The sequence below is a fragment of the Jatropha curcas genome, chromosome 8 (genome assembly GCF_041381405.1).
Source record: "Jatropha curcas cultivar XTBG-Jc1 chromosome 8, XTBG_Jcur_1.0, whole genome shotgun sequence".
Taxonomy (NCBI): Eukaryota; Viridiplantae; Streptophyta; class Magnoliopsida; order Malpighiales; family Euphorbiaceae; genus Jatropha; species Jatropha curcas.
Window position 1 is genome coordinate 4,398,861 of NC_143158.1, and position 15,698 is coordinate 4,414,558.

At 31.9% G+C, this 15,698-nt stretch overlaps 3 protein-coding genes across 10 annotated transcripts; 1 reads left to right on the forward strand and 2 right to left on the reverse strand.

Moving 5' to 3' along the window:
* Positions 1–1,909: 1,909 nt before the first annotated feature.
* On the forward strand, positions 1,910–5,620 carry CCD8 (carotenoid cleavage dioxygenase 8; the record flags this gene model as incomplete). Its single annotated transcript, NM_001319924.1, is given in 6 exon segments — positions 1,910–2,320; positions 3,478–4,221; positions 4,466–4,659; positions 4,796–4,985; positions 5,078–5,180; positions 5,274–5,620. Coding segments are annotated over 6 exon segments (1,677 nt in total). The 3' UTR covers positions 5,420–5,620.
* A 699-nt stretch (positions 5,621–6,319) lies between these two features.
* LOC105638202 (YebC-like protein) lies at positions 6,320–10,708 on the reverse strand. 5 transcript variants are annotated; one of them, XR_016322158.1, is made up of 8 exons: positions 10,461–10,687; positions 10,192–10,379; positions 9,809–9,870; positions 9,435–9,591; positions 9,027–9,304; positions 7,520–7,640; positions 6,855–6,960; positions 6,320–6,739 (listed from the first exon to the last, which is right to left on the reverse strand). XR_016322158.1 is itself a non-coding variant. In XM_012221970.4 (7 exons), exons 1-7 carry the CDS (start codon positions 10,540–10,542, stop codon positions 6,647–6,649), a joined length of 981 nt encoding a protein of 326 aa, XP_012077360.1. In that variant the 5' UTR covers positions 10,543–10,674; the 3' UTR covers positions 6,320–6,646. The 5 variants fall into 5 exon arrangements, 3 of the variants coding, with proteins under 3 accessions (XP_012077360.1, XP_020536510.1, XP_020536509.1); XM_012221970.4 differs by lacking the exon at positions 6,855–6,960 and having other exon boundaries at positions 10,461–10,674; XM_020680851.3 differs by lacking the exon at positions 6,855–6,960 and having other exon boundaries at positions 10,192–10,327; positions 10,461–10,642.
* A 270-nt stretch (positions 10,709–10,978) lies between these two features.
* On the reverse strand, positions 10,979–13,814 carry LOC105638203 (F-box protein SKIP2). Of its 4 annotated transcripts, none has more exons than XR_002284853.3 (3): positions 12,579–13,814; positions 11,504–11,677; positions 10,979–11,244 (listed from the first exon to the last, which is right to left on the reverse strand). XR_002284853.3 is itself a non-coding variant. In XM_012221972.4 (2 exons), exon 1 carries the CDS (start codon positions 13,689–13,691, stop codon positions 12,606–12,608), a length of 1,086 nt encoding a protein of 361 aa, XP_012077362.1. In that variant the 5' UTR covers positions 13,692–13,814; the 3' UTR covers positions 10,979–11,244; positions 12,579–12,605. The 4 variants fall into 4 exon arrangements, 1 of the variants encoding a protein (XP_012077362.1); XR_002284854.3 differs by lacking the exon at positions 10,979–11,244 and adding an exon at positions 11,251–11,430 and having other exon boundaries at positions 11,526–11,677; XR_002284855.3 differs by lacking the exon at positions 10,979–11,244 and adding an exon at positions 11,251–11,430.
* Between the last annotated feature and the right edge of the window lie 1,884 nt (positions 13,815–15,698).

Below are 15,698 nucleotides of genomic sequence, written 5' to 3' on the forward strand. Positions count from 1 at the left end.
GCTGTCAAATTTCTGTTCTGTTGTCGTTTTCATAATTTTTCAGTTTCATCAAGTTTGGGGATCAATAATACGAATTGACGAGATCCTACTATGTACGTAAAGTATCAATATGTTCTTTTCTTTATGTAAGATTCTTCTATTAATTTGATGTAGAAGCAGAATTACTTCCAAGTTGGGTTGCTTTAATATTAAGAAATTGTGTGAAATGGAGAAGAAGATGAAGAAAGAAAGAAAAAAGGTAGTCAAATGGATGATGTAATTGGAATATTCAAAACATGTTGCATCAGATTGCAATCAACTGACAATTTGCTGCAAGTTGGATGAATTCCTAGCAATGATACCCATTTAGACTTCCCTCAATAGAAGGATATATGTAATATGCATGTCATGCTATCTTCAAGAAGATGACCCCTTAGATCAATATCAATGAAATCTTGATCAGCACCTATATTAATGGAACCTGGAGACAGATAGCTCTAATATTTGATTTCTAAGAAGTCAATTATTGATTAATAAGAAATTAAGAACTATAAATGCAAAGACTTTTTAAGTAGAATTAGGTATGCAATATGAGAATGACAGAGTTTGCATCCTATGATGAGTGATTATTAGACTAATTATAAAGGTTTAATTGTGTGAGGCTAGAGATGATCCTTGACCAAAATATGGACGTAGTCTATAGTTAAATCCAGTAAACGAGATTCTTTAACAGCGCTCTATAGAATTATTTATGTTTTTTATAAGTCAATGAGGAATAATAATTTTCTTAATTTAGTAAGAAAAAAAAAAAAGAGGGCAGTGAGGGAAGATTACCCTACAATATTGAGTAAGGCATCGGTAATTGTAACTCTATTCTGGTCTTGGTTAATTAGCTCCCCATTAATATCATGAGATTTTTCTTTTTTTTTTTTTCATGAATATATTTAAAAAAGATGAAGGTTTTGTTCGCAACAACGTTTAATGTAGCTTTTAGTATTTTGATATAATTAAAACACCATCTCTATTATTTATAGTATTTTGTGATATATCAATTTTACTAATGTTTACAGTTTATTGAGGAAGAGTATGATTACTCCTTTTAATATTAGATGAATGCTACTAAGACAATTAATTGCTAAACATCTAACTTTACCGAGTAAAGCTGAAGGTTATTTCTACCGCGTAGCCAAAACCTCTACACAGATGACTAGTAATATTATCAGAAATTATCTAAACAAAATGTCATGATGAGAAGAAAGCTATGTCCTCTCTTATAGCTAATTTCCAATTACAACATTGCAGCAAGAAACTATTCTTACACATTCAATTGACAAATATAGCAAACCGTATATTTATATAATTATGATGAGGCACATTTACTTGGGCTAGGCACTATAGCCATAAGCATCCTCAATCAATCAGTCTAGTTTCCTATGATGTGTAACGACAAAAGAAAATGGAGATTTCAAGTAATCAGAATATACCTTGTAAGCTGTGGCCTTCAGTAGTTGGTTTATGAATTTAAGCACCCAAATGTCATGTTAAAGATCTCCAGTGTATGATAAGTGCCTACCAAAATCAACTGACAGGAATTTCAGAACTATATTAAGAAACGAAAAAAAAAATGATTAATAACAAGTTTTGAAAAGGATGTATTTTGTTTCTGTTTTATGTGTGTTCTTTCAAAAATTACATATGTACAATTGATATCATTTTGCTTAATATGAATCTCCCAATACAGGATGATTTGTCTTTGTAAGCATCCATACATGCCGCTAAATAATAAGTTGAGAAAAAAGGTAAAAAAGATAAATTAATAGCAAGCCATGTCTTGTAGTGTGAAGGAATCCACCAATCAAGATTCCAACATGTAACCCTCAAACCACCTCTCTATAAATAAGTAATTCTCAAACTTGGCTTGATACACCAAAAAAAAAGAAAAAAAGAAAAAAAATAGTTTGCTTAATTAATTAGTATTGCTGCAATAAGATCCTATAGGATTAATCTACCTCTAATCCCTAAGTCTATAATAGTTATGCTCATGGCTTCCTTAGCATTTTCCGCCAAGGGGCAGTGCATTTCAGTGTCAAAAATGGTGGTTTCTGATAAGAATAAGCATAAAAGAGAAGGCTTGTTTAATATAAATAAGGTTATTTTTGCGGCAAAACGTGACAATACTAGAGGCACTATTGTTACAAATGTTGCTAGCCAATTACCAGCAATAATTCCATCGCCGGTGATAGATGTTGCTACTGACCAGAATCATGTCGCTTGGACAAGTGTCCGGCAAGAAAGATGGGAAGGAGAGCTTGTTGTACAAGGAGAAATTCCTTTATGGCTGGTATGTGTACTTCTCCTTTTTTTTTTTTTTTTTTTTTTTTTGCCTTGGAAACTAATTATTAATACTATTTTTTTTCCAGCAAGGATAATACATGGCGTACTAAATATAAAAACTTAATTTTTAACCACAAATCTATACTTATATATAACACAAACCCTAGATGGGAAGTATTTTTTTTTTTTTAATATAAATTCTAAATATTTAACTGAGTTCAGAAATTAAACATTTCTTCTTCTTTTTTATGTTATGAAATAACGCCCAATTTATTACAGTTTATTTCTATGTTTGAGTTTATGAAATTAAAAGAAATTTTTAGTTTATTTAGCATAACAAAAATTACGTATAAGCATGTTCTTAAATGTGACATCTGTAGAAGGAATTGGATTACTAATTTATCAAGATGAAAGCCATAGTTGAAATTAATATTAACTTTTCTATTTCATAATACTGATTATATAGTGTTATTAATATTTTATATATATATATATATATATATATATATATATATATATATATTAGAATATTTATATTGTGTTGTATTCTTATTATTGTTCTCGTTCTTGTTGTTGATGATTAACTCGTACACCTTGACAACCCTGAAACTAAAAATGGTATCAAGGCTTGTAATCCTAGCTAGGAGTTAATTATTAATTAATTAATCTTTCAATTTTAATTTTTAATTTTTAATTTTTATTCTGTGCGCTAAAAGATCTGGCTGAAATTCAGAAGGAAACATCAAGTGCTAAGAAAAACCAACTATGGACATGAGACATGTATGGTCCTATTTTTTAAATACACATGTATGCCAATTATATATATATTTAAAGGTTCAAATTAGTTGTTTAAACTAATAAATCACATATAATAATAATAATAATAATTCTAAAACAAGGGGAGATAGCTAAGCAATATTCCTTATTTGCCAGATAATAAATACTAAATTAATTATAGACTACATGTCATCATATAAACATATCAAAATTCCCTGTAAAGATCCACTCAAATTTCAGCACCCACGTGGATTTAAATATATTTTATTTTATTTTGTTAATTCCATCTATATCTTTTCTTTTTTTATGAAAAAAAAAATATTAATGTCAATTAATCCTTGACTTATAATTACTAATTTGACCATTTGTTGATTAAATTACATGCAGAAAGGGACGTACCTTAGAAACGGCCCTGGCCTCTGGCACATAGGAGATTACAAATTCCGGCACCTTTTTGACGGTTACGCCACATTAGTCAAACTCCACTTCGAAAACGGCCGATTAATGGCCGGTCACCGGCAAGTTGAATCGGAAGCCTACAAGGCGGCAAAAAAGAACAAAAAGTTATGCTACCGCGAATTCTCCGAAGCACCAAAGCCCGATAACTTCTTAGCCTATATCGGAGATCTCGCTAACCTCTTTTCTGGTGCTTCTTTAACCGATAATGCTAATACCGGCGTAGTGAAGCTCGGCGATGGCCGTGTTGTTTGTTTAACTGAAACACAAAAAGGATCAATTATAATCGATCCGGATACCTTGGATACGATAGGGAAATTTGAGTTTACCGATTCGCTAGGAGGTTTAATACATTCGGCTCATCCGATAGTGACCGATACGGAATTTTTGACTTTGTTGCCCGATTTGATAAGACCGGGTTACTTGGTGGTGAGGATGGCGCCTGGTAGTAATGAAAGGAAAGTGATCGGAAGAGTGGATTGCCGGGGCGGACCGGCGCCTGGATGGGTACATTCTTTTCCGGTGACCGAACATTATGTTATAGTGCCAGAAATGCCATTGAGATATTGTGCAGCGAATTTGTTAAAAGCTGAGCCCACGCCGCTTTATAAATTTGAGTGGCATCCTGACTCTAAAGCCTTTATGCACGTTATGTGCAAAGCTAGTGGTAAAATTGTAAGTTCATTTTCCTTTCTCTTTTCTAATATTATGTCCTGAAATTCAAGATAATTTCAATTTTTAAAAACTTTATTTATTTATTTATTTATTTATTTCAGTCTTCTACTACTATTATCATGTACTCTTTCTGAATTCTGGATTTTGGATTTTGTATACGATACTAATCTCATTTCAGTAGATGTAAATGTTCTGAAAATATAATATTAGTTTAGAGGATAATGTATTGTGAAATTTTTTTAAGGTGGCAAGCGTAGAGGTGCCATTGTACGTGACATTCCATTTCATAAATGCATATGAGGAGAAAGATGAAGATGGAAGAGTTAAAGCAGTGATAGCTGATTGTTGTGAACATAGCGCAGACACCACCATTTTAGAGAAGCTTAGGCTACAAAATCTTCGCTCTTTCGGGGGCGTAGACGTGCTGCCTGATGCTAGGTGATTTACTTATTCATTTCATTTCTCACATTAATTAATAATTCAATTTCTTTATCTATTTCTATACAGTGAGTTTTTAATTGCAATAAGGATTAAATGAGTGATTATCATCATGTCCGTATATACAAAAAATCAGGGTTGGGAGATTTACAATTCCTCTGGATGGGAGTCCATATGGGAAGTTGGAGGCAGCATTGGACCCAGATGAGCATGGAAGAGGCATGGACATGTGCAGCTTTAACCCTTCATTTTTGGGCAAAAAATACAGATATGCTTATGCTTGTGGAGCCCAACGTCCCTGCAACTTCCCCAACACTCTCACCAAGGTATATACATATACATATATGCACTTCCCTTTTGAATTTTGTTAATAGGTCATTAATTAATTATTGACTTAGTTAATTTTTATTAATTACAGATCGATTTAGTCAAGAAAAAGGCAAAGAATTGGCATGATGAAGGTGCTGTGCCTTCTGAACCTCTTTTTGTGACCAGGCCTGGTGCTACAGAAGAAGATGATGGTGAGTTATTAATTAAATAATTAATATACCTATTGTTTTAATTTGCCATGTTCTATTAATAATAATCGATTAATCATTAATTATCCATTGCAGGTGTAGTAATCTCTATTATTAGTGAGAAAAATGGAGATGGGTATGCTCTGTTATTAGATGGATCCACATTTGAAGAGATTGCAAGAGCCAAGTTTCCTTATGGTCTACCTTATGGGTTACATGGATGTTGGGTGCCAAAGAAATGATTTCTATATATACATACACATGATTAACAGTTTGATGATTATTTATATGCCTAATTAAGGAGTTCATATATATATTATCCATCCATCAATATCAATTATTGGTGTTTAATTACGTTTCTCTCCGGTGATATGCTTAATTAGGGTTTCCCTTTCTGTACATTATTTATTGTACTTTTGTATGCTTGCCTTTTACCTCAGGTTGATTATATTTATGTAAGCTTACACTATTTTAATGTGAAATACAAAATGGTTTTTTTATTGTATTGATTAATGATTCTCCCAATTTTAATAATGTAACTCAAATCTCAAAATTCTAATAATTTTGTCATTTAGAATTTGTAATTCCTAAGAAAAATAATAATTACATTCATATTTACAATTTTGACCTACTCAAATGTCAAACCCGATCGATTTGTAGAAACCTTAACCAAGCGGTGAACAGCAATACAAATGCTCTAGTTTTCGGAACTCGCGTGCATTTCTAGGAATTGTCACAGCATTATTTAGAGGGGATGCAAAAGAATAGTATTTCGCTTTTCAAACTGACACTGATGAATCGCTTTCCGTCTTTGCACAATTTTGGAGTTCTTTCAAAAATATACTTTCCAAGAAAAGAATATGTTCTAATCATATGTCCAAACAAAACTCATGTCCTTGTTCTTGTTGGTTATTACATGTCTTGAAGTAGAACAGCTGATGTTGACCTTAATAGGACAATTATTTCCCTTTCACGTTCTTGCAATTTAGTAATTTATTCTAGTCTCATTAATCTGGTCATTATTTAGAATTTTTTTCCTCGCTTTGTTACTGATTTAGCCCTATAACAATTGATTTTCTCTTTTATATTAAATCATCAGAGGAAAATTTTTATTTAACAACTACAAACACACAGATGATGGGTACTTGAGAACAATGACCAACCCTTTTATTATTAAATGAATGTATTGTCATCTATAAATATATTATGGAATAATTCCATTTTCGGAGTGCATGTCTCACCCCACAAAAAAAAAAAAAAAAAAAAAAAAAAAAAAAAAAAAAAGAGAGAGAGAGAGAGAAAAGAATAATCTCATCCCACCTAAAATTTTTTTTTTGAAAAAGAAAAAATGAAACTCTCTTTCGATGGGGTTATACAGTCAACATAGAGATCGTGTTGCAGGTATAAACGATAGAATGCCCAAGGATTCTACTTCTACACAATCCAAATTCAGTAGGCAAAGGGTTTGATCACTTTTGGTCCGTGTAAACAGCATCAACATCATCAAGTTCCAGTAATTTGGACACGAGTTCTTTGTTCAAGTCCATGGCCTCATCATCTACCTGAAATCATCAAAACCCTAAAGTCACTGTTACTTCAAGGACAGAAATTTAAAAAAACATACAGGTTTCACAAAACAGTTGCGAAAAAGGATGACTAGAGGAAGTGCACCACTACCACTGTGTCCACACTTTCGTATAGCAAAGGAGGCTGCGGCTAAGAGATCAATGTCACAAAAAATTCAAGCTGTACTTCAGACTGCATTAACTAGTCTCAGATTTACCTAGACACCACAAAAATCTCCATGATACTCATAACTACTGCTACTTACAACTAAGATGGCGCATATTCAAGCTACAAGGAACTAGCTCCAGTATAACTCAATTGAACACAAAACTTTAGAAAATAAAATTTAAAATGCCACAGTATAAGCATTCAATTAAGGTTCTGTGTTTAAGTATGCTGGATAGAAGGACTAACAGCATATGTTCTTGAAAAGGGAATGTCATGGTGAAAACCAAATAGAAATATTTAGAGAATGACGAGTTTGACACTTCATAAATTAATGGCCGTAATAGATAGAAAACAAAGCATATAATTATGCACAACTAATCCTACGGAAGTGAAGAGTATATTGTGCATTAATTGAAAGGTATAATCTTTAATACCTTAGCATAGATGCCAAATAAACTAGCAGTTCATGTAACTAGATAAAAGGTACAATCTTTAATACAAATACTGAAAAGAAATTCAAACCAATCATGAAATTAATATAAGAAAGTAAAAATTTAAACCCTATGACAGCATACAAAGCCAGGAATCATTCAACTCTATGGATATACCTCTACAGTTGATATAGGAATTAATTCTGAACCATTGTCAGTCTCAAAATGTATTTCTGCCTCGCGAAGTTTTGATAATATCTCCAAATAGTTCTCAGAAGAACTTACAACTTTGTAGTAGCTAAGAGAAAGGTAAAAAAGAAGAGATTAGTCCTTTTTTGCAGAACCATAGTATAGTTTACAAAGAGAACTCACTGACTGAGAAAAATATTGTTACAGTAAGATCTCAAACATAAAAGTCAAAAACAGACAGGATTGAGTAGTGGAAATATTTTGGCTGTATCATAACCTATCGCATAACAAATACAAATAACAATGATGGAAAGTTCACCACTAAAAATCCCACATGCTCCCTCAGATTATAGGTTCTTCTTACTAAAGTTCTTCTATTTCCATGAACAGACATTTGAAAATATATATACAGCAACGATATTCCATAACCGATAATGTTCCAACTGAGAAGAGTAGCAGGGATAGCTGCATATGGATATGAAGGATACAACTACAACAGCCTTTCCCCTGCACCCTGGGCCACTGCATAGGAAAAAAAAAAAAAAAATCAATCCCACCTCCCCTGTCAAAATGCGCCCTATAGGTTTCAATAAGATCATTGTTAATTACTGGCCTTATTTCGTACAGGCCATGCCTAATCCCTGGCTTCTCAAAAATATATTAACGCGTCCTTGTGATTTGCTCCCGTTGGATTAATAAATCTTCCCATCTAAAATTTGTACTTTTTCCATTAATTTTTAATAAAAAAGACAAATACCCTTTATCCTATTTCTACAATACTTCTTTATGCTAAAATCAAAAATTAATTTTTCTTAGTAATATGAATAATTATTAAAATAGTAGTTTCCTATACTAATTTGTTGAGAAAATAAGGTTATTCTTGTCAATTTACACATTTTTAGAAGCATTTCATCTTTTTATTGAAAAATAAAGGCAAAAGGTGTAAAATTCAGATGGACCAAACTGTTGGATGAGTTTAAAACATAGGGACGCATTCATGTATTTTTCAATAGGCAAGAACTAAGTAGTCGATTTCATCAAACCACAGGGACCAAATAGTGATTCTCCCTAACCTTGTTCCTTCATTTAAAGACTTTGAATCCTTATTCCTGATACTCCATAGATTATGTTCCAAGTCTGTGCATATACTTGGTAAAAGATTCATTGAATTCTTATGCATTTATGTAAGGCAAATCATAAGATGTAACTTCATATTGTCATCTATAAAGCTCTACAACCTTGTCAAATTTATTTACACTCAGCTATATTATTGGAATGATGTTCACATATGTAGTATTAAAATTGTAACTCATGGCACTCCTTTTCTTTTAATCAAAAATGCAGAATAACTTCCCTAGCAATCTCTTGCATGTTTTGCAATATATATATATATATAGTAACAGGGGTTTGCTATCGTATGGGACAAGTTAGAGAAATTAAAGTTTAGGAAAAAAGTGTCGAAACATAAAATTCATATGAAATGAGAGAGCATCACCTTTCTGACCTATCTTCATCAGTATCATCTTCATATATTGAAGGTTCAATGACATCTTCAGCGCCAGCATCCAAGGCAATATCAAGAAGCTGATCCTTGTCAGCATCTGTAACTTTTATATTCACAACTCGGGCACGTCTAAACTTGAACATGACAGATCCTGGATCTGCCATCTTTCCTCCATAGTCCTTCACTACTTCCCTAACAGCTGCCACAGATCTGTTTATTTTGTCAGTTGAGACCTCCACTACCATACTAACTCCGCCATAACCATATACCTAAAAGTGAAAGGAAATTTACTTGAAGAGCCAGTATATTGAAAGAAGGACCATAGTATCCCGTGAAGCTCCCTAAATTCTTTGGATCTTGGCAAAGGCATAAGAAAAGATGAATGATGCTCATACTAACCTCATAAATTTTCTCAATATAAGCCTCTTGTCCCTTTTCAGAAGCCCTCTTAATGTTGCGCTCCAAAATTTCCTTAGGTACATCAAGTTCCTTGGCTGTCTCAAGTACAGCAGCCAGAACTGTATTTGATATTGGATTTGGACCTCCTTTCTTTACACTGCATCAAGCGACAGAAATATTAACTCATTTCAAGAAAGAAATAGAAGTGAAACACATATTTGGATAATGTAGAAAACAAGAATGTTTCTGCTCAAAGCCTCAAAATATAGAAACGAATACCAGTACTTAAGTAGACAGTAATCAACATTTTTTTTTTTTTTTTTGAATGTGAAGGTTATTAAGCAGCAAAAAGGGGTTAACAGAAACTAACTTACGCAGATACAACTTCCTTTCCAATCCTCGAATACAGCTTTGCCTTCTTTAGATCTTGAGCCCCCTGCAAATTAACGCACATGCCCAAAATTCAAAGTTAAAGAAAGAAGTGCATCTAATACCATTAGCCAATAATATTATCATCTTGCAACTGATTTATATAATTCATTGATTTTAACAATCCAGCTGCACCACCAAATTAGGGTTTTAGAAAAGAAATGTGAAGAGCCATTTCTGGTAGAATTAACCTGGAATTTGCTTTACGCATTTCATCAAACATGTGGTGTTCGAAGAAAACAAAGTTTCATAAACAAGCATAAGAAAAGAAGCCCACAAAATCAGAATAGAACACTTTCTCAGCTTGTATTAAGTGCAAGAGAGAGACCTTTCTGCCAGCGATTTTGCAAGAACGTCGACCCATACAGACAGGAGGGAAAGTCCGTATCTTTCTCACGGTCGCTTGACAGTGACTATGTTTGGTTTCTTCATATAACAATGAAAACCCAGAAGAAGAAGAAGAACTGGAATATGATGATAATGATGATAAGAGACTCCTATCAAGCCAACCATTCCCTGATCATAAATCACAACAAGAATTGCTTCGAGAAACGAGAGAAGAAGTAACAAATATTATACTAATAAAAAAAAACATACTTAGAGGAGGAAAGGAAGTGATTGGGCATTTGAAGCAGACACCATTTGAGAATCTCAGAAGAATTGATCCTATTGCTCTCATTGCACGTTTCCAAAAATTGGTAACCGGGTGCTCATGAAAATTCTTTCGATTGTTTTTAGAGCTTTTTCCTTTTCTTTTTTATTTTTTCTTACTGTCTGCACAATTCAAAGTATTCTACGCTTAGACTCTGGACTGGACCTACCCATATTCAGGCCCAGAGACTCTCTTAATAAATTACAAATGGAGCCTACTCTAATTTATCAATCTGCCAGTCTGAAATCTGATATAAAAACTGTTACAGCAAACCATCATTTGAAGAATCATTGGATTCATAGTCAAGAGTGTAGATAATGTCTGTTTATAATCTTTTAAAATGCAACTGCAATATGGTTCATGTTTTAGTTTCTATCACTTGCAATTTTTCTCTCTTATAAAAGAAGAGATCTTTGAATATTGAGAGCCATTTCATTTCAATAAAATATGAGAAAATAAACAGTTAAAAAAATATAACAATTGATCAAAATTCTTATTGCAATGGGAACCTTTAAAATTCTTACTTCTAGAGCAGGATCCAAAACTAATACAGGTAGTGCTTATTAGGGCATTATTGGCTGAGAAGAACCATTAAAAGTAATACTGGGTCTCTTCAGTCTCCATGAATAAATTCCTTTATCCTAATGTAAGTAAAGACAGCGTAGTAATGAAAAAAAAAAAGCTCAAACTAGACGTTCTTGTTGATTATTTTTGTCCATAGTTGATAACCTGCAGAAAAAAAAAAAAACCAAATCACAATAGATAGAAACCAGAAGAACTAACAAAGAAACAAAAAGACAAATTAAATATCATAAAAAATGCAAGAATAAAATTCAGCTTCCGCGATCTAAGCTTTTAGTAGTATGTTTGATATTCAGGAGAAACTACTTTTCCCGAAAACGCCATTTTTAGATCCTGTGGAAAAACAAATTTTTAGAATGTTGTTAACTATTTCTGAAACCTTTATTATTAGAACATGCAAAATTACCTGAAAAACAAACTTTAATAACCTTTAATAAATATATTCAATATAGTGTTATTTTTCTTATCAACCACAGCTCCAATGTTGCATTTCCGCCTTAATCAACAATACACCCCTCGGACCTCATCTGTCATCCCAATCCCATCCAGTTCAGCTTTGAGTTTCCCCGCACGACTACCTCTACAGAAGTAAAATGTATTGGTCTGTTTTATGTTGTCCAGAAAGCCTCAAGTTCATGTTCTACAAATACTAAAATGAAGAAACGATTCGGGACTTGGAGATAAAAGAAAAGTTTAGGGTGTATTCGGTCGTGGAAAACTGGAGTAGTTTTTTAGAACAATTTACAAAAAACTGAAGATCAGAGTTTTGTATTCAAATCAGTCAGTTTTCTATTTGGAAAATTAGAAAACATTTTTCCAGTTTTCCAAAATTTAACTAAGATTCAGAAAACAGTTTTCCAGGGTTTTCCTTTATAACAAAAGGCATGTTTTCCAACTGTTTTCCACTTTTAAAAAATGAAATTTTCATAATTAAAATTATAATATCTGTTTCTATAAAATATTTTCATTCGAAAAAATAAAAATATTTAAATAAAATAAAATTTTATATTATGCTTTAATAAATAATTAATTTTATTATTATAATACATTATATCCTTTATTTTTAAAAAAATTACAAAATGATAGAAAATGATATTATTATTATAAATGATCAATAATAAAACTTCAAAAACTTTTACATAAAAAATTTCTAAATTTATTTTATATTATGAAAGTTATGAATAATGTTTATTAAGTTAAATTAAAATATGATTTTTTTATTATTATCAACTGAACTTACTTTCCATTTTGTTTTTTCTAGTTTTATTTTTTAAGAAAACTGTTTTCTAAAAAAACAGAAAATATAAAAAAGAAAACTGTTATATGTATGTAAACGCACCCTTAGTGTTTCTAGTAGTAATTCAAGGTTCCAAAATAACAAGTTCAGTACAAAGATAACATTCATATAGTAAAAAAAAAAAAAAAGAAGAATGCAGTAGCAGCAGTATCAAATCAAGAAGCATTCATATAATCATAAGTACCTCAAATAAACATTTTTGGCCCTTGAATCATCTCCAATGTAACTGACAGGATCTGCCAATCTTTTGTTGAATTGTATTAGGCATCCACATTTTCAATCTTTTATCAAGCACAATGTAGCACAGTGACTTGCACGTTAATAACCTGACCACAGAGTCCCCAGAAATAGTGTAACAAGAAGCGAAAACTAGTTTTTCCAAACATTTATGACTAGCAAAAGAACAAAGGCCAGCTCCTGTAATCATTTCACATCCTGTTAAATCAAGTGCCACCAAATTCCTACAATTCTCAGCTATTGCAACTAGTGCAATGTCTGACACATTGATCAACCAAGAAATGTTCAATCTTTTAAGATTTGAAATTGAGGCAATTGCCAAACCTCCATAATCCGTCACTTTAGGTCCGCATTCAGCTAAATTCAGATCTTCCAAGCAACACATTTTCTGCAATATTGACACACCAAAATCAGTGATTCTATCACATTCTGCAACAAGTAACCTTTTCAAGGTCCTTGAAGAAGACCCAGTTGCCAGAAATTCCAATCCACGATCTGTAATTAATGAACAAGCTTCAAAATTCAAAACCCCAATACAATTCATACTCCCAATTGCTTCAAGAGAGCTATCATCGATCAAACCACACCTCCCCAAATCCAAAGTAGACAAATTTTGTGCACAATTAACAAGATCAATAACCCCAACATTTCCAACATTCTTTCTCCTTCTTAACGAGACTTTGGTTAATTTGCAGCACTCATTTGCTATAGCACAAATACCATTATCACTGACATCATTAGAATCTTCTGACTCATCAAACCCATCCAAATTGCGAGATTGTCTGAGGTTAAGATTAAGAAACTCGAGCCTTGGACACGTTTTGGCGACGAATTCAAGTTCGGTATTGGAGAAACGTTTCGGTGATTCAAAAGTGACCAAATTTGGAAACCTGGGCAAGAAATTGCAGAGGAGATCAGGTTCAAGAACTCGAATGGATAAACGGGTTTGGCCCTCGACTCTAAGCCACTGCTTACAAACAACAGAACATGATTTTCTGTCGTTTGGATCATAGACCCAGTTGAGAATTGAGGCTAGCTCATCATCGCCTAGTTTTGACATGAGTATTTCAGTGAATTCCTACTTGCTATTGAAAAGAAAGAAGATACGAGATATGATTTGATTCATGTGGATTCTGCAATCTTGCCATTCGCATAAAGAAAACAGTTTTAATTATTTATGATGATGACCTACCTTTTCCTTTTTATATACCTTCCGTCGCATGACGATGAGTTTTAAGTTAAAACGCCGTCGCATAAACGGGTCAGTGCCATAGTGTTGTATTTAGCAGGAGGGGAAGTGAGTACCAAATTTGGTTAGCACAAAAATTATACAAGACAATTTATATTTTCTAATTATAAGGTTTCTAAATAATAATTCTATTAATATTTTGGCCTTTTATATAAAATACCTTCTTTTCATTATCAATTAAATGAGAAAACACGAAATTAAAAGATTTTAAGGTAAAAATAATATAAATTGATCCTTAAATTATAATCAAATTAATTATAAAATTTTTTATTTATGATTTCATTAACGTCTCAGTTCATCTAATTTAGATAAATGAACTAAAGTATCAACATAATCATAATTTATAAATCTCATAATTAATTTTTTTTAAAAATAAATACTCTCATATATTAATTTGATTATAATTTAGAGGCCATTTTTTTTAAATGTATGAACTCTATCTCCATTCTTCTCAAAAAAAAAAAAAAAATCCATCTCTATTACTCCTTATAATTCGAAAATGTACTAATATAAAAAAAATAAGATATTCAAAAAATAGAACTACACTAATATTAATATCATTTATTATAGAAATACCTTAGACAAATCTAATTTTATTACGTATTATTTTTTACGAAATTATTTTAATTATGTTTGTCGAATATAATAGAAGCTATCTATAATAGTTTGCATACAACTTTAAATCATTTCATTATTTTACTTGTTGTTATACATATTAAATTTAAAATTAAAATTAAATATTTTTTATAATATATTTTTAGTGTAAACCACGGGTATCCGAATTTTATTATTAAAAACCGTCTAATCCGACTTAGAGTTTAGTTACAAATCATTTTTATAATATTTTATTATATATTGATTCTGAAATTTTTTTTTTCTTTTCTAAATCGCCACTAATTAATGTATTGTATATTTCATCATGTAGCATGTACCGATGAAATAGATAATGAAAAAACAATTATAAATCCAATTTTGTTTCAGAATAAAATTCATATGATAAACATAACAATATTATTATCATTAGCTGTTGTAGGAAAGTTTGTGTAAACATAATGATCCCTGAATTTAAGAAGAAGCATGTTCGTATGAGATCGAAATTGGAGCTATTCGAACAATTATTGGCATATTTCACCAAACATCATCAAAGCATGTGCTGTGTTGTTATCTTGTTGCCCTTCCTTTTTCTCCTTTCACACTTCTGCTTCCTTGCGTTACTATATTCGAGCACCATTTCAAATTAAACCTGCTCATATTCGAGTTCGGGTTAGGTTGAACGGAGAGTTAAAAAAATTACATTCGACTCAAGCTTGGTCCGACATTAATAAATTACGTCGCCTATCTACATACGATGCCGTTGAATTTGTTAAATGAAATTGAGTGGCATTCGGATAACAAATGACATCGTTGGACTTAGCTACGAGATTTTTAAGAACCAACTACCGTTACAAGAGGTAATAAAAATCAGTTGGTGACGTCAACCGTAAATCTCGTAAGCTACAGCCTACAGTTAAGTGTACGAGATGAAGAATCGAAACTGATAGTTTCATTTTTCTTTAAAGAAAAACAATTATAGTGATTTTATTTTCTTTAATTATGCTAACTACTTTCAGTTTCTATTACTAAAATAATAATATTGGTTCGAAGAATTCCCTACCTGCTGTCCCCACCACCAATCAAATGCGATTACTAACGTTTAACTGTCCAAATCGAACCTTGAGATGGTCAGTTCTACCTTTCTCTCTTTCACACAAAACAATAATTTCCATCAGATGAGTTTTTGTTCGGTGCCATCTCATCATCACTCATGCGCTTGCTTTT